The sequence below is a fragment of the Balaenoptera musculus genome, chromosome X (genome assembly GCF_009873245.2).
Source record: "Balaenoptera musculus isolate JJ_BM4_2016_0621 chromosome X, mBalMus1.pri.v3, whole genome shotgun sequence".
NCBI lineage: Eukaryota > Metazoa > Chordata > Mammalia > Artiodactyla > Balaenopteridae > Balaenoptera > Balaenoptera musculus.
The window spans coordinates 28,060,790-28,084,800 of record NC_045806.1 but is presented as its reverse complement, the minus strand read 5'-3'; the positions used below and the strand labels follow the sequence as shown (position 1 = coordinate 28,084,800).

Genomic DNA, 24,011 nt, shown 5'->3' with positions numbered 1-24,011 from the left:
CCAAGATTTTGAATCATCTTTACTATCGTTATTCTGAATTCTTTTTCAGGTAGACTGCCTATTTCCTCTTCATTTGTTAGGTCTGTTGGGTTTTTGCCTTGCTCCTTCATCTGCTGTGTGTTTTTCTGTCTTCTCATTTTGCTTAACTTACTGTGTTTGGGGTCTCCTTTTCACAGGCTGCAGGTTCGTAGTTTCCGTTGTTTTTGGTGTCTGTCCCCAGTGGGTAAGGTTGGTTCAGTGGGTTGTGTAGGCTTCCTGGTGGAGGGGACTAGTGCCTGTGTTCTGGTGGATGAGGCTGGATCTTGTCTTTCTGGTGGGCAGGTCCACATCTGGTGGTGTGTTTTGGGGTGTCTGTGGCCTTATTATGATTTTAGGCAACCTCTCTGCTAATGGATGGGGTTGTGTTCCTGACTTGCTAGTTGTTTGGCATAGGGTGTCCAGCACTGTAGGTTGCTGGTCGTTGAGTGAAGCTTCGTCTTGGCGTTGAGATGGAGATCTCTGGGAGATTTTCGCCGTTTGATATTACGTGGAGCTGGGAGGTCTCTTGTGGACCAGTGTCCTGAACTTGGCTCTCCCACCTCAGAGGCAAAACCCTGACGCCTGGATGGAGCACCAAGAGCCTTTCATCCACACGGCTCAGAATAAAAGGGAGGAAAAAAAGAAATAAATAAATAAAGTAAAATAAAATAAAATTATTAAAATAAAAAATAATTAGGAAAATTTTAAAAAGTAAAAAAAAAACAAAACAAAACAAAAACGGACAGACAGAACCGTAGGACAAATGGTAAAAGCAAAGCTATACAGACAAAATCACCTAGAGAAGCATACACATACACACTCACAAAAAGAGAAAAAGGGAAAAAAATATATATATCTTTGCTCCCAAAATCCACCTCCTCAATTTGGGATGATTCGTTGTCTATTCAGGTATTCCACAGATGCAGGTACATCAGGTTGATTGTGGAGATTTAATCCGCTGCTCCTGAGGCTGCTGGGAGAGATTTCCCTTTCTCTTCTTTGTTCGCACAGCTCCCGGGGTTCAGCTTTGGATTTGTCCCCGCCTGTGCGGGTCGGTCACCTGAGGGCCTCCAGTTCTCGCTCAGACAGGACGGGGTTAAAGGAGCAACTGATTAGGGGGCTCTGGCTCAGTCAGGCCGGGGGGAGGGAGGGGTGTGGAATGCGGGGCGAGCCTGCGGCGGCAGAGGCCAGCATGACGTTGCAATAGCCTGAGGTGCACCGTGTGTTCTCCCCCGTAAGTTGTCCCTGGATCACGGGACCCTGGCAGTGGCGGGCTGCACAGGCTCCGGGTAGGGGAGATGTGGAGAGTGACCTGTGTTTGCACACAGGCTTCTTGGTGGCTGCAGCAGCGGCCTTAGCGTCTCATGCCCGTCTCTGGAGCTCGTTTAGGCGGTGCTCTGAATCCCCTTTCCTCAAGCACCCAGAAACTATGGTCTCTTGCCTCTTAGGCAGCTCCAGACTTTTTCCCGGACTCCCTCCCGGCTAGCTGTGGTGCACTAGCCCCCTTCAGGCTGTGTTCACGCCGCCAACCCCAGTCCTCTCCCTGGGATCCGACCGAAGCCCGAGCCTCAGCTCCCAGCCCCCGCCCACCCCGGCAGGTGAGCAGACAAGCCTCTCGGGCTGGTGAGTGCTGGTCGGCACCGGTCCTCTGTGCGGGAATCTCTCCGCTTTGCCCTCCACACCCCTGTGGCTGCGCTCTCCTCCGTGGCTCCGAAGCTTCCCCCCTCCACCACCCTCCGTCTCCGCCCGTGAAGGGGCTTCCTAGTGTGTGGAAACCTTTCCTCCTTCACGGCTCCCTCCCACTGGTGCAGGTCCCGTCCCTATTCTTTTGTCTCTGTTATTTCTTTTTTCTTTTGCCCTACCCAGGTACGTGGGGAGTTTCTTGCCTTTTGGGAGGGCTGAGGTCTTCTGCCAGCGTTCAGTAGGTGTTCTGTAGGAGTTGTTCCACATGTAGATGTATTTCTGATGTATTTGTGGGGAGGAAGGTGATCTCCACGTCTTACTCTTCCGCCATCTTGAAGGTCTCCCGAATACGAATATTTTTTTAGGAGTTTCTTGTCTTCACATTTCTTATAATTTAGTGGTTGAACTCCTACCTCTAAAGTTAGAATAGCAAAAGGGAAAGTTAATATATAAATGAAAAACATCTGATATTAAGACCTAAAGACTAATCACCTGCAATTATTAAATTAGTAGTCTAGATTGGTAAAGTAGCCTTTTAGAAATGAATTTGTGGATAACAAAATTTTTTTTTAAAATTTGTTACCTGTGTACATTTTCATAAAAATTCTTGGAGTTTTTCTCTTTCTTAAAGTGAGACTTTTGAAGTTAGACTTGTCTATGACTTTTACTTCTGTCCGTCATAGCTTACAACTAATGTTTCATTCCTATAACCTAAAATATGATTCTCAAGGTAATATTCATCTGTCTTGTCCATCTTACTTTTCCACTCTAGATTCTTTTTAAACCGATTTTCTTGTCAAGCTACATATATTCTTAGGGTTGAATGATCAGAACTGTTCTTTAATATTCAGGCAAATTGTCACTAAAATTGCTTGGTGCTAGTAAAAATTACTTTCATCTTTTTAAAAGAAAGAAATGGGAGAAGGAACAGTAAACAACTTTTCTTTGCATTGTATTCTAGTATCTTAGAGCCATCCATGTATGGAATGAGGAATACAAATATTTTTCAAATTCATCAAGGTGTTTTTTAAGTCATAGAATACGCATATTCATTAGGGAGTTTCCATTGAGAGTATCAAATAAAATTCAAGAAGTGCTTTATTGCCTCTGCCTTAACAACTTCATATTGTTTTCTGATCTGTGTTGAGAAGTGGCCAATTCCATGGTACTTTGTCCTTCCCGCTTCTTTGTTGTGAGCCCAATTAATTGCATTTCTCTGTTATTATTTAATTCTTATTTAAGGCAACTTTTCTTTCAAACTTCACTCTTGATAATTCTTCTCAAATCTGGCTAGTCATCAAAATCACACAGATGGAAGGGTTACAGGAACTTTAGTCTATATGTTATTCCCTTCTGACTCCCTTTGAATTTCTAATTTAGTAGAATTTGATTGAGCCTGAGAACTGTAGTTTGAAAAGTTCCTCTGGGTTCTGATGATTATTCAGGTTTGGAGCTCTGGCCTTGACCTTTACCTGAGCATGAATTGTTTTAAGGCAGTCCGCTTTGCTAATGTGCCCTATGTCTCAGAATCATTCCAAGAGTGGACCATTAACTTTATTACATCCATCCACTGCTCTTTAGAGCTGAGTGATCTCTTTATTCCAGAGATGAAGCTCATTTTCAACTCCTGAACCATTAAACCAAGCAGGGATAACAGTGGTTCTCCTTCAAGGCCACAGTTCTGTGCTAGAGTAGAATGAGCACTTTCTAGGAAATCATGCCAAACTTTTGATGGCATATAAAGGGCATTGCTATATTCCCCAATATGCTACCTCTTTTTCCCTCCTGGACCACATTTTAGATGGAACAGACATCCCCTGTGGGACCAGTTTGAAAGACACTAAGCCATTCTGCATGGCTGTGGTAACCATTGGCTGTAACTTAATTTTCAGCTGTATCTGACTTAGGACAAATGCAACAACCCTACAAGTGCGGGCCTACCAACTGAGAGCTGGTTGATCCTCTCCCACTCCAAACAACTGCAGCACAATGGATTTCACCTACAGATGATGAGAAGATACCACTGAGGGGAGGAGATAGAGGAGGAAGCTGGAAACAGTTTATGTCTATTTCATCCAGCTTAATATCTCACAAGAGCATTCAGTGACAGACAACCCTGGTCTCTAACAAGGAATTAAGTGTAATATACCACTTTGCCAGTATTTATCTGTTCCCCATGCCTATATCAACACACATGAGTCTTCTTTCTGCGCTCTCAGCCTACTGCTCAATAAGTTTACAGCATATTTGGCAAGTAAAAGCAAAAGCAGCTGTTTTCTGCATCTTGTTCCTGCTGTTTAAGGTGCGCATCCCAGCCAAATGAATCATATCAGAGCCAAAGACCCTGGGAGGAGTTCCTTGCTACAAATCTGTATCCTTTTCTATCTCATCTACTTGAAGAACAGAAGATTTGCAAGCCTTGTAATAATCTTCAGACACAATAATGCAGCTATTTACTGAGCTATACCTGAGGTATTCTTTAGTAAAATGTGGATAAGTGGTGTGGCAGGTAGCCATAAACACACTTTTTCTTGCACTTTTTGACTTCAGAACCACGGCAATCATCTGAAGTATTTGTGATCAATAAGTATTGTCAATCTTCATGCATATGGAAAGGCTGAAAAAGGATCAGTCATCCCAGACATCCCAGGAGAGAGAGGTATTTTTCCAGTTTCTCAGATACCACATCTAGTTGGCACCAATCTGAGTATAATTTAACCCTACTGGTGATTGACCTTAGAGGTCAACAGAGTCTAGAGCATTTTATTTCAAGGGAAGCTGAACACTGGCTTCAGACTATGATGGGCCTACATCACAGTAAAAGAGATCCAGCAGAGATCACTAATGTACATCAGAAAAGCATCATTTCTGGTTATTGAGGCTATATTTGAGACTACTGCCTGAAGACTGAAAACTGTTTTACTCATAGCCAAACCTTGTGGCCATCCTTAGCTGCTCTGTAAACGGGGCTGTGAAGGATGTACTTCCCACACATCATGTGAAGTCCCGGAGACCAGAAACACTGTGTGCAGGCTTTATCCTGAAAGTCTGAATTCCTGAGTGGAGAGTCTGACTAACCCCAAGAGGTCTTCCACTCTGAGGTTGCTGTCACATGACTGTGTCCCAGGGAAATCACAGCCCTTATCTGAGGAATACCAAGTTGCCAGTTCATTTACATGGCAATAACAAGTTGATACAACTGCCAATCTATCTGCAGTTGGTCTCAGTAGGTTCTCCCTCACTAGAGGCCTTCAGCATTGGCGTAATTACCTCCCCACCTCAGCTTGGAAGCACGACCTACAGTTTTTCTAATTGGGACACCTTGCCTCCCCCTACCTATACGTGCATTAGGGGAGGGTTGCTGCATTTGTAGCTTTCTGGGACAACAACAGAAGCAATTGCCAGAAATCAACTAAGTTTTTCAGTGGCTACATTCCTACTTTTGTTTCTGATTGCCACTCATTGCTTCATTCTACAACTTGATTTTACTGCAAGATTTGGATTTTTACTCTGATATACACTCTATGTTAGCGGTCCCCATCATTTTTGGCACCAGGGACCAGTTTCGTGGAAGACAAATTTTCCGGGGCAGAGGCGGGGATATGGTTCAGGTAGTAATGTGAGCGATGGGGAGCGGCAGATGAAGCTGTGCTCGCTCACCCACTGCTCACCTCCTGCTGTGCGGCCTGGTTCCTAACAGGCCATGGGTCTGTGGCCTGGGGGTTGGGGACCCTTGCTCTATATGTTACTCAAACTTGTGGTCTTAATCCTGACCCAGCTTATCCCTAGACTCTGATTCTGTCTCATTCTGTATCAGGAGAAATTTTCTATGATATTTTAATTATTTACAGTATCCATAAATTATTAATTGCCTAAAGTCTAGAGCAGTATTATGAGCACATGTACAATCAGAGAGCACCTTGGCATTGGTTCAGAGAAGCTTTACTGACCAGGGGGGCTTCTGAAGTTACCTTGAAAAGACTGGGGTTAGATGAACTCTGTAGATTCCTGCTAGATTTACTGTATTATACTTCCATCACTTTCTTTTTGAAGCTGAAATAATACATCAGTTTGCTCCTGTCAGGGCAGAAGACCAATTTCATTTGTCTACCCATGAAGATGAATGGATGCAGCAAAAATCCAGAAATGTCTTAGATATATTACTGTACAGCTCATTGACCATTCTATCAATGCTTGACTTGAAAGTCATGGCTATCTGATGTCAAGTTCCATTGATAAAGTGATTCCTAAACATTACTTTCAAGTATGCTTCCCTCAGAGGTCACAGAAGAACTTCGGTGACCTGCAAAGACCTAAAACAGATGAAGTTCCAATTAACCATGACACCAGTGGTTTTAACGTTTATAATCTTTTCCTGTAAAGGAAATTATAGGGAGCTCCATGCACATGGTTTGGGGGTTTTCCTGACCAGTGGGGTTAAACCAAGTGACATTAACAAAAATAAATCTAGAAGGCCCTTGTAAATAATGTAATATTCTTTTATATTTAAAGACTCTGTATACAAACACATGTGTACATCTATGTAATTATTTATAGCCTACATCCCTCTCAAGCACATTAACAACTATGCCACAAAAAGCAATTGTGCCAGAACCTCTTATGAGTTAAAACTAAAGTGGGTTAAAGCAACAGTTTTTATTTATTTGGTCTTTCTTGTCCAAGGAACACTGTGTAGGCCCTTGTTTCTTTAGGAAAAAGTAGGACATACTAACTTGAAAACAAGAAAAAGCAACAAAGTGAAGCTTTTGATGGTTGCTGGGACTGTGAAGAGTTGTAAATTCTCCTCCCTGCTGTAAATTATCTTCTCCCTCTCCTTTTCTTTTAATCTCCATTGAATTCCCTTTTCAAAATATTAGCTTGATTCTTCTTGAAAAATATTTCCTCAGCCTGCTAAAAGCACCCCTAACCACGCAGAAACGTTATATGCAACTTTGTGGAGATCTATTATTTTTCTTCTACCATACAAAATCTTGAGAAATGAAATGCTCATCTCTCATCAACCCCAAAGAAGTCCAAGTCTACGGTGAGGCCCAGGGTGTTCCTTACATTTCAATTTCTTTGAGGATGTTCTCCTGCCAGTTCTGAACAACTAAAAGTTGGGAGAACCAGTTTCTGAGGCAAATAGAACATTCCTAGGTTTTAAAATAATTTCTGACATTTTCATGGCATCCCTTCTTAAAGACCTTCAAATTATGCTTCATAAATTTTAATTGTTCACTGAAATTATCTGTTAGTAAACAAAGTGTTGCATTTGATAGTAGCAATAATCCACACATGGAACATCAGTAGATGGATATAAAACATGTGTAATTTGCTGGCCTTTGTATAAGACAAAGACATTGACATATCTATTTTAAGTCTTCTAATCATGCTGTTCTACTATAATTCTCAGTGTTTCAGATGTAGTTCCCAGGCCCTTCATTATCTGTCTCTTCATGCCTTCCATAAACCATTTCCTGTCTTGCACCAAACCACATTCTCGCTGTTCCTCATAGCCATCTTTTTCCTCTGCCTCTACCTCAGTTTACCAAGTGCTGAATTTATGGACTGTGTCAGTAGTTTGCTGCATAGTTTGAACCAGATAGGACACAAACATGAAATGGTTTTGCTTCAAGCAGATCGTTTATTCATTGTTCTTACTGGCATCCTGAGTAGATTCCATTCCTTTCTGGTCTCTGTGACACGAAAAAAGTTAAATTAAGTTTAGTTCAGCTTAAAATTTCAATCTCATATTCAGTTTAATGTTGTTTCCAGTTTAAGCTTAAACCATGCCCAAGTGAACTGCACTGGTAGAGAAGAATGATCAGTTTCCAGCATCTTCCCTTACCCCACCTGGGTGACATTATTCTACATTGGCCTGAGAAGTAGGAATGAAGGAAAGTGAGCAAATGTCTCCTCTTAAGTAGCATTTTATGGTGTTCATGTATTATATGTAATAAGGACACAAATATTTGCTTTCTTTGGGGTGCAAGTGTGGGCTTTTAAGAGGTCTTACAGAAGCTCTTCTGTTTTCCCATTTTTTTTAACAAGAAAAACATGCTCTGTAATGTCTTCAAGCATCTTTATCCTGGAGTACTCTTGCTCCATATGCAGTGCTCCTGTTAGACAGCTCAAACATAGCTGCCTCCTTCAGTGTCCAGTTGACCTACGGAAATGTTTTTGCCACACCAAGCATTGGGAAGTACAAGATGCCTCTTCTCTTTACTATGCCATCATTTCAGATCCTTTTTTAAGCCCTCAGTAGTCATAGAAAGCAAATAAAGCATTCAGCTGCATAAGCAGAGTCCAAGTTGGTAATTAGAAGTCATCCTATCTACTTTGTACTCCCAGACTCTATAAATGATGGTCTTGGAGTGCCCCTCATTTGCTTGGGGCAGAACGGTTGAAGTACCACTGTTAATACCTCCTTGGGGACTGAACAGAAGAAACCATCACACTGTCTCCCTGGGCCACGGATTCACTGTGACTATGATTCTCTCCTAAATTTTCAGAGAGGTTTAGAATAAGTGAGACTGGTGGAGTAATGATGGAAAGGCCAGTTTTCTACCTCTTTTATAAACCCTTTTGAGATAAGTCTTATTTCCATCTCTTAGAATGAGAGAAACTTAGTACTTATTGTTTACAGTTGAAGACTATAGCGAGAATTCTAAAGTAACAGAGTCCAACATGTTCATGACCATAATAGTGGAGCTTCAGAATAGCTCATAAGTTAGAGTCAGGACAGGAGGAAACAGCTAATCAAAAGTGCTCTCAAACCCAGCAACGTAATTCAGTCAAATTGAGTATTCTTTTTTTTTTAATTGAAGTATAGTTGATTTACAGTGTTGTGTTAGTTTCTGCTGTACAGTAAAGTGATTCAGTTATACATATATATATACATATATTCTTTTTCATTTTCTTTTCCGTTATGGTTTATCACAGGATATTGAATATAGTTCCCTGTGCTATACAGTAGGACCTTGTTGTTTATCTATTTTACATATAGTAGTTCATATCTGCTAATCCCAAGCTCCTAATTTATCCCTTCCCCACCCCTTTTCCCCTTTGGTTACCAAAAGTTTGTTTTCTATGTCTGTGATTCTGTTTCTGTTTCATAAATAAGTTCATCTGTGTCATATTTAGATTCTACATATAAGTGATATCATATGATATTTGTCTTTCTCTTTCTGATTTACTTCACTGAGTATGATAATCTCTGGGTACATCCATGTTGCTGTAAATGGCACAAATTGAGTATTCTTATTACTTGGTACTTGAACAAATTACAACCTCTTCTTGGATGACAAAGAAAAACTGAAAGGAAATAGTTGCATTAAGTGCCTGGCCCATTGAACTTCAAATTCCAGATAATAGAACTTCTGGATCAGGACACTCTGTGCAGTGCAGTGTGGCTGTAAATAATGCAGATTAGTGGCCTCTCTTGTGTCTCCATGTTAGTTCCTGAAGAGCCAGGGGAGTTGGATTTGGTTTTAGCACATCTCTTATAGGACTTCCACCCCCAGCCACTGTCCATGAGAAAATAGTTAATCCTTATTGTTTTACCTTGGGCAAGGTAGCAGCATTCAAAGTGGCAATTAATGCTGTCCCCCAAGTAGAAATTTCAAGTATGTATAGTTGTTTTCCTTTATATGCATCAGAATTTGGGACATAGGGTTTTTTTGCTTTTGTTTTTGTTTTTTTAGTTCATCTACTACAAAAATCACTCAAAGAAATGAGGTTTAATTTTAACATTGGCTAAAATGTTTTACTACTTAGGGAAAAGAAAACAAAACAATGTTGGAGATCAAAACATTTGACATATCCAGCTCTCATTGACACATACTTATAAACAAAAAGATAAGTAAAATAAATAAGTGTATCATTTACTAAAAGATGATCATAAACCATATTATGATATTTTTGTAAAATCAGTCATCTGACATCTGTTCTTCTTTATTTCCTAGAAATATTAATGAATAGCATTTTTTAAACTCCTAGGTAATTTTTCTCAACTGAGAGCCTGAAGTTTTCTTCGTAACTTGAAACAGAACAGGCAAGAATCTATAATTTTTGAGAAAATCCCCACTCCACTTTGGAGAAGTCAAATGTCTCTCAAAATCCCAGCCCACTAAAAAGAATCCCTTTTTTGCCTTAGGGCCAAGGGTCAATTTTTCAATGTTAGGCCTGAATCTATTGAGTAATTTGAAAAGAAAACCTGAGAGCACCCTGATGCCTGGCACATAGTTAGGCAATTGGAAATTACAATATAGTGTGATACATGCTGAGACAGAAATAAAAGGGCAAGAGAGAACACAGGGTGTCAGGGACAGCCACCTGGAGAGGGAGATGTCCACATTTCCAAGGTAAGACTCAAAGGATAAATGTAAATTAGCCAATAAAAGGAAGTTGGGCATGGGATTGTTCTAGGAAAAGGGAACAGCATGTTTAACACCAAGTGTAAAGAGGAACATAATGTATGCTGGGAAATGAAAAATAAATTTCTCTATAGCGCCAGCAAGTAGTAGAAGATACCGCAGGGACTGTGAAAGGACTTCGAGCCATATTGAGTACGGCTTTTATCCTAAGGAAAATAAGGAATCACTAGAAGATTAAAGCAGATAATTATTATGTTATTTTAGGAAGAACATACTGTAGCTTCTTTGTAGATGAGTAGTGGCAGGGCAGGATTCCAGCCAAGAGTCCTGTACCATGTTTGAGGCAAGAGATGCTAATGACCTCAAGTAGAGTAATGGTGGTGGTGGGGAGAGGGAGAAAAGGATGGAATCAAGAAATATTAGGAGGTAGAAGAAAGGATTGGTGATCGATGGACTCATTAATTGCAAAATGGTGAAGGATATGGTAGAAGAAGAGGAAATATCCAAAATTATGGCTAATAAAGGCCATAATTGTAAATCACTGAGATAGGGAAAAAGATACGGAGAAAGGGAAAAAGCAAGTTGGGGAGGTGGGACAGTGGGTCCATATTTGGTTCTGTTGTTGTTTTGATGGCTGTGGGACACCCAAATGGAATTGTCAAGTATGACAATATATATGCAAGTGTAGAGATCAAAGGGGGAAATCTGGACTGGAGGTGCAGAGTTGAGAGTTGTGAGCATATGAGGTGTAATTGTAGCTAAGGGTATGGATAGAATGAGGAGAAAGAAAAGCCTAGGACAGAATCCTGAAGGTTTATGGTGTAGGTAGAAATACTGAGAATACCTTCCTTGCTCCTGCAGCATCGCAGGTCTCCCAGCTCCTTTTCCTTTGGTCCAGATGCTTTTAGCCTTGTTCTCACTTGAGTGACGCTGTGTTCCAAGTTGGCTTCATTAAAGGACGTTGACATCTCCACTGTCTTTTAAACTTAAGAGCCAACATTTATATTCTTCATATAATATCTAATATTCTTTATATAATATAAAAAGCAGGATTCTTTTTAAAACCCTAATCATGGTCTGTGGGAAGGATAGTTCTTTTGTACCAGATAATCATGCCTACACATTGTATAATGAGGAAAAATCCTTGATTATGATGCATAACTTAAGGAATTCTCAATAAGTTGTCTGTCTCATTCCTTTTATAACCAGTCTTTTAAAGGTGAACAGATCCTTGAAGGGAGACTCTGCAATCTGTTCAGCATGCTATTTATACTTAAAAAGTGTTAAATTATCCTAATCATGCTTATAGTAACAATCAAGATTAATTGCAGCTATATTAGGGTTACTTATTATTTGTTCTACTTCAGCAGTAACACAAATCCAATTGCACAAGCAATTTCCATAATCCAAATTGTGAAAGAAAGTAGAGGCAAAAAAAAAGACCATGCATAACTGGTTGAAATAGTATTTAAAATAAATCCTTAACCAAATGGTTATCTAAAATTCTGTTTTTGAAAAGGAGCTGATTCTGAACAGATTGTATATGTGTCTCACTGGTAGAAGTGGATTATCTATCTTGAATTGGATTGTGATGACGATGACCCTATTCTAAGTAAACCAAATCTCTTGAACTATATAATGAGATCAGGAGGAACATTCGGCCTGAGAACAACAGATTGCAATGACGGAGATGATTTCACTAATGTTTTTCCCAGCCTCTTTCCTTGATGTACATAATACTGTGCTTTTGTCCTGCAGAGATTCCTGATCCTGCAGTTCTGTGTGCTAACTCTTTTTTCTTATTCTGATTTTCATTTTTTTAAGTAGAGCTGAATGAGTGGCAGGAAGCTGCGAAATCTATCTTATAAAAAGGTGATGGGGGAAGAATCTAGAATCTTCATTTGCTTTGCAGAAGGATTGCAGAAAAACTATCACCAGTAAATATTGAACTGATTCATTCCTGTTTCTTCTTTGTTTAGGCCGTGAGGAGGCAAAAGTTGCTTGAACAGAGTATCCAGTCTGCCCAGGAGATTGAAAAATCCTTACACTTAATTCAGGAGTCCCTCTCATCCATTGACAAGCAGTTGGCAGCTTATATTGCTGACAAAGTGGACGCAGCTCAAATGCCTCAGGAAGCCCAGGCAAGTAGAACCTGGAATGAGCTTCTTTTCTTTTCTTTTTATTATCTGAACAAGACATTAGTAACTTTCTAACTTAAAATTTATTCATCTAGTTGTACAAAGGGTTATTTGATCAACTGATTGGACTATTTGGAGGTAAGGAGAAAAAAGAGCTCTATATTAGTACTCTAAGATTTATTTTTGAACGTACATAATGGAGGAATTTGAAATAGAGACACTTAAAAGACCAGGGCAGTATCACACTGAAGTCTGCTGTTTATCAATTTTCAAACTATACTTGAGCTAGAGGGAAACCGTAGGAATGTCAATTGTAAAGAAAATATTTTTGGTGGTAGTATTAAAAATGCAGCATCAAATATTTTATTATCAACTCATCTTTATCTTGGAATTAGAATTCATATGACCTATATTCTACATTTAATGTGTTGCAAGTAGTTAATAACAAGAAATTAGAGATATAAATTTGCATTTTATTACTAATACTAATATGTCTATACTCATATTTACTCACATACCTATACATTCAACACTATTCAATCTGAATTATGAAATGTGTTAAACTAATTTTTCTAGAATGAGAGTTAAAATAGGAATGAAAATAAATGTAAGTCAACTTTATACCAAGTAAATTTAGTCTATATCTAAATTAACTTTCACCTTGGGAAGTAATGCTGTATTTCTATTTTTAAATAACATTTACATGTATGTAAAATATCATAAGAATTATTTATTTAAATGTCTTTAGGATTTTCTGATAGTAAGGTACTATCAGATAGCTACTATATCTACAGTAATTATAGATAGCTACTTTTCACATCTTATGTACATAGTATGAACCCAATACCCAAGGATAAGTCAGACTGATACGATATAATGCGAAGATCATTAGAAGGTTATCTGTCCATCCCCAAGGCCCTCTCCCCACTAATTGGTGGAGATACCTGAATGTTTTCACTTCAAAATAAATTTGGGGGTAAAATACTGGATTTATAAGTTATGGTTATTGTGCCTTTACAGTGCAGTGAATCACAGTTAAATTGGTGCCCAAAGCATCAGTGTACACAATAGCATGGGTTAGTTTTCCATATTGTCTAAGTTTGTCCAAGAACGTCCTTGAGAATATGGGACAGAGTACAGATAGCTTTGATAGGCTGCAAAAGTCCAGAGTGATGGGGTTCCTCATTGACCATTGTCATAGGAGGCGAAGAAAGTGACGTTTGGGGAAGTTTTTGATGATAAAATCCTCAGGACAGTCTTTTCACCAGGGCAGTATGTAACCTCCCCGGTATACACATTTCTTCAAACTAACATAGTGTAGTCAAGTTCTCTAGCATTATCTGTTTTGAAGACTGTTCCGATTTGAGTCACATACAAAGTATTTTAGGTAGGCTTTAGAAAAATGCATGGTAGGAATGGGAAATTTTTACTGAATTGAGAACGACATGATTATAAACTAAAGGCAGAGTAGAACCGCTTATTTTTTAAAATTTAGTGACATGAATTTGGAGGAATGTTTGATTAAAGATTGCTCATAACTTGCTGAATGTAATTAAGGAAAAATTTGACCAGTATAAATATTAAACTCAGTTATTTGTACTGTAAAATATATAGAGTTACTTTTTCAAGCTGGTAGAATGAAACTATGAGTAGCAAATTTGAGATTGGCAAAAGCTCTTATTGTCTTAGGAAAAAAATGGGAACTTTTAGAAAAAAAATATTGTTTAGTTTAAAAGGTTGTTGACCCTGAGTGGTTTTTTTATTTAGATATAAATACATGATTCCATAAACATGAATATAACATACTAGTTTTTAATAACATTATATAAAGATTTTTTTTGGTATCCCAAATAAAAACTATATTAAAAATATTATTAATAGCAGTTCAAAATACTTGCAGATAACAGCACACAAGTAGATTAAGAAATTTCAAATCTACTTGAAAAAAGAGATTTTAGAGTACTAACAAGCTCAAATCCATTTTCCCTACATTTCTGGTTGCACCTGCATTTTCAAGATGATTCTTGACTTTGAATTCCCCAAATGGTAATATATAATATTAGAAAATGCAAGCCACCCAAAAGCTATTGAAACATTCTTCTCCAAGATTTTATTTTAAGATGACAGCAAAGTGAATTGTTTTCTAGAACAGAGTTATCAAGTACTCAGATTTACTTCAAGGACTGGCTTTCCTGAAGCTCAATTTGAACCTCTTTTGGAAGAAACAAGTAGAGGATAAAGGGGTTGTCTGTGAAGTAAGCACTTAAGCACAGTGTGTCAGACAAAGAACCTACTAAGAATACCACCAAAGGACGTTTTTCTAAGTATATATAAGGAGGGTAAATTTAAGCCTATGTATAAATGAAAATTTTTACCCAATGTGTTTCTGTAAATTTGCAGAAGAGTTCATTGCTAATTAAAAGATTAATGGGCTTAGCTTTCCCTTTTCAGAAATCGAGTACTTGTTTTAATACATCACCGAGAAGCAGGACAAAGTGAATGGCGTTACCATATTTGGCCATCTTAAATCTGTGCTCAGATTTCCTGTCACATATTGGCCACATAGATTTGTGGATGTTTGACTCCACCGTGTGGCGCACTGGTAGTTTTACTACTAAATTTAAATCTGTTAAAAAGAGTCTCCCTTTTTCTGCCTTTCAAGGTGGTTTGAGATTCTCAGGTATAAACGAATTTCAGTATTAAGGAAATGTGTGCAATGTGTAAAACATTTTGACAGGTATACTCTTATTATATGTAAAAGTAGATGTAGAGCAAGGCACTTCCTTGCATTCTATTTGCATTTAGGACTATAGGGCAGCAATGAGCTTCCCACTGCCTCTGCATGTTCATTGACCAGTTATCTGTCATAATGAGCAAATTGGGCCTTCTGATTCTAAATCAGATTAAACATATTTTACTTTTTTATTTAGTGTCATGAACTTACAGGAGTAAAGTTTAACCTTTTAGACAATAAAACTACATACTGCTAGAATATCAGAGCATACGTTGACTCGAGTATTTTATTTCAAAAAAATAATTCTTAACCAAACCAAATTCTTAAATCATATGACTACAGCATCAAAATGCCAACATATTTAAAGAGAGGTTTTTATTAAAGTATAAAATTAAGATGACATCTTATTGATTCAAATAGAATAAAGCAAATAGGGAAAGCTCTTCTAGATATAGAAATTTTATCTTCTAGATATACAAATCAAAAATTTAAGACATATTTCAAAAATAGTATGACTAAATATAAAAAACCCTATGAGTGTTTCTTCGAAACAACTTTACAGAATAAAATCATCAAATTGATAACTGCAGAGAAGCACACAGCATGAATAGAGTTGTTTAATCTATTTAATTTTCCTAAAGAACATTGTGAAACACAGAGATTTAGTTTTATCACCTAAGGTCTGGAAGCAAAAATCCAAGTACCCAGCTTTGCACCCCAGGCCAATCAAGTCAGAATCTCTAGGTGGACTCAGTCATCAGAATTTTTCGGAACTCCTCCCCACCCTGAGTTATTCTAATGTGTAGCTAAGGTTGAGCACTTTTTTTTTTTTTTTTTTTTTTTTTTTTATAAACATCTTTATTGAAGTATAATTGCCTTACAATAGTGTGTTAGCTTCTGCTTTATAACAAAGTGAATCAGTTATACATATACAATATGTTCCCATTTCTCTTCCCTCTTGCATCTCCCTCCCTCCCACCCTCCCCATCCCACCCCTCTAGGTGGTCACAAAGCACCGAGCTGATCTCCCTGTGCTATGTGGCTGCTTCCCACTAGCTATCTATTTTACATTTGGTAGTGTATATATGTCCATGACACTCTCTTATCCTGTCCCATCTCACCCCACCCTCTCCCCATATCCTCAAGTCCATTCTCTAGTAGGTCTGTTGATAGTTCATTACTGGTAATGGCTGAGTAGCTGCAGTCTCTTTTTTTCTTTTTTTCACGTCACACTTCTCACCGCTGTTTTGACATTCTCACCTATGGCTGTGACAAGATTTCAATGGGAGGGAGTTGGGGTGGAAGTCAGACTTTGGTGACTTTCCTATATTGATTGTTTGCTTACTCTTATGGGAAATGAGTGAAAGTAGAAAATATAGCTGAGAACTCCTACATGAACGAATTAATTTAGACAAGTAGAATTTTCAGTATGGATGTTTGAAGATGAACTTGGCTTAGTTTTTCTTATTTTCTTCTTTTTTTTCGCCCTAATTCCACATACGTTAATGCGCCAGTTACCTTGTATGTATCTCTAAATCACTGTAGGAGCCATGATAACTGTGTCTAAATAGCTACGTAAATGTCTCTAATTCTTAAGATTACACAGATACTTCAATCTGTAATTTTTTTCCCTTTTCCAGTAATCTCATATTTTGAATCTCCAATATGTAAGAACAGTCTAACATGGGTACCTGTTGAAATGCTCCACATCATTATGTGTTGATGATGCACATTTTATAGAGGAGAATATGACCCCATTACTCATATTACCACTAGAAGTAGTGGGGTTGCTTGACAGTGATTGTAATAGCTAAATTGTTCTATTTCTTTTGTCTGGCAGGTTCCTGATCCCATCTTTTGCAGCCTCATATCCCACATAGTAGATTTATGTTCATGAGTAGAGGGGGAAAAAAAGAACAATTTAGGAAACAAACAAATTACCATCAAAGGAGAGGATCTCATAATCATCATAGAAAAGTGCTCCTGTATTTTTGCTTATCAAGCTAGGACTTTTAGGTATTCCAGGTTCACTACAGACCAGATTTCTTCTTTCCATCTCTTTTTCCATCCCAATGAATATCAATAAAGAGAAATGAATATCCATAAACAGAAAAGAGGGATCTTCTTTTTACTAAAGAAAGCTGTTAATTTAAGATGATTGCATTAGCTGCGCATCAAAATAATTAATAACTGAGGTCTTCCTGTATTTATTTAACCTAAATCTTCTAACTCACTTTAAATATATTCGGCCATATTTAAATGTAAACATTCCAAACTCTCAAAATCAGTGTTTAAAAAATAAAGACCTAAATGCAGAGTTTGGTCTATCAGATTAAGTTTATGATTTCATTATGGAATAAAAAAGACTTTTATAGTGGAAATAGGCACGTTTGATTGCCAAACGACTCAAAACAGTCTAACTTTACAGCTTACCTCACTGATTTATGAATTAGACAGTATAAACTTGCATAGGGAAATTCATTCTGGATTTATGTAATAATGAAATAATTTAATCACAGAACAAGAAAATGGAGAGCTATTATAGATATTTGGGCTCCGATGTTAAACTCCACATAACCATAACAAATATTTTCCTTTCTTTTTACCCAGCAATATAGATATAATGGTAAACACAATGCAATGAATTTTAAATCTGTTCTAACACTGAAATGCTGCCCCTGTGTATTACTATATAGAACTGATTACTCCCCAATATAGAATGACTGTTATTGTGATTTTGACGCGTTTAATAGTGTGGGAAATAATCACAAGCAAGAGTTGCAGAAGATGTGAAAGATTATATTTTTTTCATGTTCCACATGTTTTAAAAGCACAAAGTATCCAAGGTCCTCGAGTACATTTTCTTCTTTTAATTTTAGAATATGTGTTGTATGTGGCTATTTCTCCTTCTTGAGGATACAATATCAAAATTACTGTCTTTAAAAATTACTCGTCTAACTGTTAAATTTCTCCATTCATAGTCTTAACCTGACATCTTCTAATATTTTTCTTTCTGAAATATTTTAGTTATTTTCTTTGGAGTCATTTTCTTTATTTGATGTGAGAAAAGCTTCAGTAATTATTTGATACAAAGTTTCCTTTTTTCCATTAAATACTTTAGACAGTTACAGCTTAATTTTGCTTGCCATTTTCTGTCATTAATTTGATATATGAGAATGGTCTGATGAGGTAAATCATGATAAAAAGCCCTGCTCTCTGCTCAGTTAATTGTAAAATGCTATATTGGAAATGTCATTAATGTTTGATTGATTTTTAGTTTTCTAATTTGCCCTTTACCACCTCTAATGGAAAAAATGGTTATATTCATTTCCACTGTTGTTTCCTACTTTCAATATATAGTGCTAGTTATGAACATAATTACTGTATTGTCAAATGTCTTTTTTTGGTAAGAGCATGACGATATAATTAGCTTTATATTATTTCACTTTTATGAAAAACATCTAGTGATCCTGAGAAGTATTGGGTTGAGAACTCCTTTTAGAGCATACATGGGTATTCTAAATCAGCAGCACTCATTTGCTACTTCCTTTCATTTTGTTTCTTTTACAAATTACTGATTTTATGTGAAGCTGACAGTTTCACAAGATCAGTTGTTTATTTTCTTCAAACACTTATCATCCGTATGCTGGTAGATGTATATTTTAGGTGAATATAGAACTCAAATAGTACAGTCTTTAGATCCTTAGCAGACCTTAGAAATCCGGTAGCCAACTATGGAAATCATTATCCTTTGGATGAAATCTTCCAATCCCAGTGTTTTCTTCTACATTAAAAAAGTTTTTTAAATGTTATTTTTTTCATTGTCTGATTATAGTATCAGGAAAGACGATGTAATAGTCATCTTTTTTTTAAGAGGAATTTGTAAATGGGAGATTGTCCATTTTGCCTATAATTTTCCATAATACTGTTATTTAAACAAATCACTTATCTATTTCACAATAAGCCTGCCCTAAAGTGATAAGGATTTTTAAATTATGTAGTTCCAGAATGATAATCTGATGACATTAAATAAAGTAGGTGGTAAAATATATCCTAAGTACAAACTAAAAATGAATTATCAGTTGAAAGTAAGAATTGTGGAATCAATTTTTAAAGGTGCTAGCTAAGTATAAGTGTGATGCATGTTATACAGCCTTCCCAAAGTAGAATCAATTGGAAATAGATATCCATTTTTATCTTATAATCTTAATAATGAATTGAATTGTTATCACTAAATATATACATTAAGTACATGAGATAGTTCTTCCCAAATCTACTTGTGTGATATACTCTGCCAAAGAAAAGCAAAAGGATAATTTGAGCAAAGAACTGTATCCCTCTTGGATATTAATGCATATTCATATATAAAATATTCTGAGAAGTTCTGTAGCACGGACACATGGTTATCCTTAATTTACAAAATATATTTAGCCCCTGTGCTCCTTTCATACATAATATACTCAATTTATAAGGAAATTTTGATCTCTAATCCTATTGGAATCATACTACAGATATGAGAATTTTTCTAGAAATGCTGCCTATAAATTATGATAAAATCTCAGTTTTATATGATGTTCAACCATCATTTTTTTTCAGTTTTAATGATTTTAGTAGTGGTGACCTTTCTAAGAGTATAGAAATTCATCCTCCCAACAGTCTATGTAACTGCTTGATATAAACATGAACATTTCAAAGTCCATGTAGTTCTTTGCATTGAAACTTCCAAATTGCCAAACTTTCCTTTCACGTGTTACATGGTCCTTCACATCCCCTTGTGATAGATAAAAGTTGTTTTTGGTCGTGTGTTTTTGTAAGTTATTGTTGTTCCTATTGTTTATAAGTCATGACAACAGTATGGCTCATCTGGAAAAATGTGGAATTAATCATCAGAAGACCTGTGTTTCAATGATCACTTAAATTATTTTGGTTTTCTTTTGTAATGCTATGCTACTGCAGGCAGCTCTGAGGGGGCAATCTTTAAGAAAAAAAAACTATACAAATTACAAATAGAAAATTAAATACTGTTATAGAATAATTCTTTTTGCAAGTAACCAGCCCTGAAACTTAAGGTTCAGTTGCTTTTCATTAATTCCTCCTCTAGATAGTAAGTTTTACTCTACCCACATCCAGTTCTTCTTCCGTGAAACTAAGTATTCACATTCTGCACACTCCAAACTCAGTCTTTTCTAGCATGGTTCCCACAACCTGGAATGAATTCCCATTTTCTTATTATCTTATCTACCCCTCTAAAAACCCCTTATCAGCCATATGGAACTTAAATTACGCCAATTTCTTAAACTTTTACCAGATTCTATAGTAGAAATAAATATTTCTCTACTCTTTTATGGCATAGCATGATTTTTTTCTATTATATTGCACATATTTCTGCTTTGTAATTTACTTGTATCTCCATGTTCTGTTTCCCTAGAACAGATATTCTTTAAGAATAGGATCAATGGTTTGTTCTCACTGTGTGGAATAAGGTGGTAGATGCAGAATCTCCTTCTTGAATTGAATGGATAAGCTAAGTATTATTAGTATGCAAATAAGATTAGATGTCTGGTTTTTTCTGATAAATGTCCAATTGGAGGATATTTTTATTTTTAAATCATAATTTAAGAGGCAGTATAGTTGTTTAAAGGGCATTGAATTTGCTACTTCCTAACTTTACCTTGGACAAGTCAACATTTCTAATCTCATTTGTAATTGTAATTTAGGATGGTAAATACTTACCTTAGTTTGATTAGATAATTAAATGAATATATGTGAACTGTTGGGACATAAGGTCACACAGATGTCCACTTTGGTGATGATGATGATAATAATGATTATTTCTTTCAGTGCTCTTCTCTCACCCCTCTAGTATAAAAGGCTAAAGGAATTAGGTGTATATTTCATTTTTTCCTCTACTATATATACCTTGAGTGCCAAATGGATGAATTAGTCAAATACATGTGGACAGATACTGTTACAGGTATATAATTTGGGCCCTCTGCTCTCTCTGAATATCTTTTTAATTTTTCACTCATCATTTTCCTTTCCCAATTTCTGTAATGGCTATGCAACTTTCATCACTTTCCTTTTGATTCCTCCTCAATCCTCTCCTCTCTCATCCTCAGCAGATATCAAGGGGCTCATGCTTATAGACAAATGATATATAATGACACTGACAATTTATGAGTAGATATTTGTGCAGACAACTTGAGCAGGTATTTTTACATATACTATCGCCTCTCATCTTTTTACCAAAACCAGTATAGTTGTCTACTGCAGACATGAGAATTTTCCCAGATACTCTGCCTACAAATTATTATAATGCTTCATTGCTGGCTTGTCATTATCACCATCAGTTTAGAGATGAGAAAATTGAGGCTCAAAAAAGTTTGGTGCTTTGCCCAGGTGGCAAGTCAGAGCCCTGAGACTTAAATCCAGATTTCTCTTAACACTATTCTGATTCCCAGAGAGCATCAAGTAGGAAGCATTACACTTTCTGCTTCTCCACATCCAAAATCTTTATGTATTACCTTTGGCTTCTGAAAGAGTGGCACCTCTCCACCTGTCAATATTTTCCACTGATTATTGATCTTTGCCCTTTATTCCATTTCCTCTCATTTCCTCCAAGGTTTTTCTAATCAATTATCTTCATACATGCTTTAAAAAAATGCTTCGTCCATTGGCTTCTTTCATATGGCCTTAATACGTGTTCAATTCTCACTGACCTACATTTCATTATGTGGGGAGACAAAAGTCTTCAAAAATGATTTAAACTGTTTTATAAGGGTATTTCCTTGTCCTTAATCAGTCTTCAGCCCTTGAAAACCTGATTTCTGCTCTTACCGTCTACGGATTCTGTCCTGGCTACAGTGCTCATTGACCAGCTAATATGCCCTTATTAGTACTTATCTCATTTGATCTGTCTCAAAATTGACATTGTCGATCTCTCCCTCATTCTTAAAGCTCTCACAGCACTTGATTTCAGTGGCACCCTCTCTCTTTCCTGGTTGTTCCTCTTCTTCTCTTAGACTGTTCCTTATCTTTCTTTGGTGTTTCCCTTCTTCTCCCATCCCTAAATTTTTCTGCTCTCCATGGTTCTCTTCTGACCCTCCCTTTCTATTTCCCTCTAATGTTTGAGTGCACTAAAATAAATACTGTTTGTACAAGTGATGCTGCTTCTTTTTAAAAAAATGCACACACATATGTAGCTATATATGATGATTAATAAAATACAAATTCATATCCAAGTATTACTGAGTTTATAGAAGAATTCTCTCATTATGAATTGCCTTAATAGTTAGATTAAGTATTAGCAGTAAAACCATTATCTGTGATTCTGATCACTTTTAAACTTTAAACTTTATCTTCATATTAAAAAAAACTGGACACTTTTCATTTAGGCCATGAGGTTATTTAATACCTCATTCCCACCTACGTTTCTAGTTATATTTCTGTGGATGTGCATTAATTCTCTATGCATTATTTCAGTTCTCCCAAACTCTTCATGTGGTTCAGTGCCTTGTCCACATCTTGTTTTCCCTCATTCAAGAATGCTTTTGTTTTAAAAACTCTCATCTCCTTGCATATCCAGTGTACTCTTTAGGACACTTAGGTACAAGTAACAAAAATGAATTAACTAAAGCCAAAACAAAAATGAGGCAGGGGAGCTGGTCATAAGGGCACAGGAATGTCTCATGGAAACCAAGGGCAAGAATAACGTTTTTACTAGGAAGAGACTAGAACCTGTGTTTTGGTCACTTGTAACAGCAAATTATCATTTTCTCTTAATGGTTTTGTGGATTGAGAAGGCTCAGCTGGATGGTTTCTCTTGGGGTCTCTCCTGTGATTGCGGGCATTTGTTGGCTGGTACTACGGTGACTTATAAGCTCAAATAGGCTGGATGCCCAAGATGGTTCCCTCATGTCTAGCAGTTGATACTCACTGTGAGCTGAAAGCTCACTTGGGACTATTCACTGAAACACTTCTCCACAGCTTCTCTATGTGGCTTAGGCTTTTCACAGCATGCCAGATGGGTTCCAAGAGGGGGCATCCTAAGAGTGAGTGTTCCAAAAAGGCAGAAGTGGAAGCCACTAGGCCAGTTAAGGGCTTTTCCCATAAATGGCAGAGCATTACTTTTGCTCTGTTTTACTGGTCAAGGCAATCAGAAGGCTGATCTAGATTTAAAGAGGTGAAGAAATAAACTCTACCTCTTAGTGGGGGAATGGTAAGAGGAGTATGTGTTACATACACTGTTGTTGCAGCCATCTTTGGCAGACGCTATCTGCTTCAGCCTGTGATTGAAAGCCATCAATATTTTTGTTCCTACTATCTCTTTCTTACTTCTCTCTCTGGTTATGGGCCTTTGCTCTTCCTAAACTGGCAGTGCAAACTAGGGACTTCATAAGCACAGTCTCATACGTGACACAGTTCTAAGCGCCCACAGAGCTTGACCAGACTTTCTCCTGTCAGTTCCGAGAGAGAGTCTGATGGACCTAACTGGGCACAAGCATTCTTCATGTTCTAATTTTCCATGACTTGCGGATGGCCAGAGTTATGTGACAGAGACATGGCTGTTATTGACCCACCATTTTGAGGGGGTGAGACTTTTCCACCTGAGAAGTTAAGACCATAAACCTCCTAAAGCATCTGATGCCCCCAGCAATGCTTACTAATTATTCATAGTCTACTTTAACATCACCTCTCCTATGACATCTATTAACTCTCCTGTAAGTATTACTCTACTGTGTATACTCCCATTAAATTTTATCAGACTCCTTAGTATTTCTAGGTGTATGAACAATGCTATGCACTGACATGGATCCCTAACCCCCAAATTCTATGGTTCCTGGAGAAAAGGTACATACCACTATTTCTTATGCAATGTCGTAGTTCAACCACTGAAGATACCATATATAGTAAAAAAAAAAAAAAAAAAAAAAGGATTTGCTTGGGGCTTTGCTCTTCTTTATTTTAAACCAGAATTCTAATTACTTAAGTAATTTGTAATTATTTTGCCTTTATAATTATTAGGATCAGTATGCTAAGGAATAATATTAAGGTGTATCTGTA

General features: G+C 37.1%; 1 protein-coding gene across 1 annotated transcript in view; it reads left to right on the top strand.

Moving 5' to 3' along the window:
* The window catches only part of LOC118889001 (dystrophin), a 1,535,792-nt gene that overhangs the window by 405,608 nt on the left and 1,106,173 nt on the right, over positions 1–24,011 (top strand). The window contains exon 26 of the mRNA XM_036840547.1: positions 12,056–12,217. Coding sequence (XP_036696442.1) covers positions 12,056–12,217 — 162 coding nt within the window. The remainder of the gene's footprint in view (positions 1–12,055; positions 12,218–24,011) is intronic.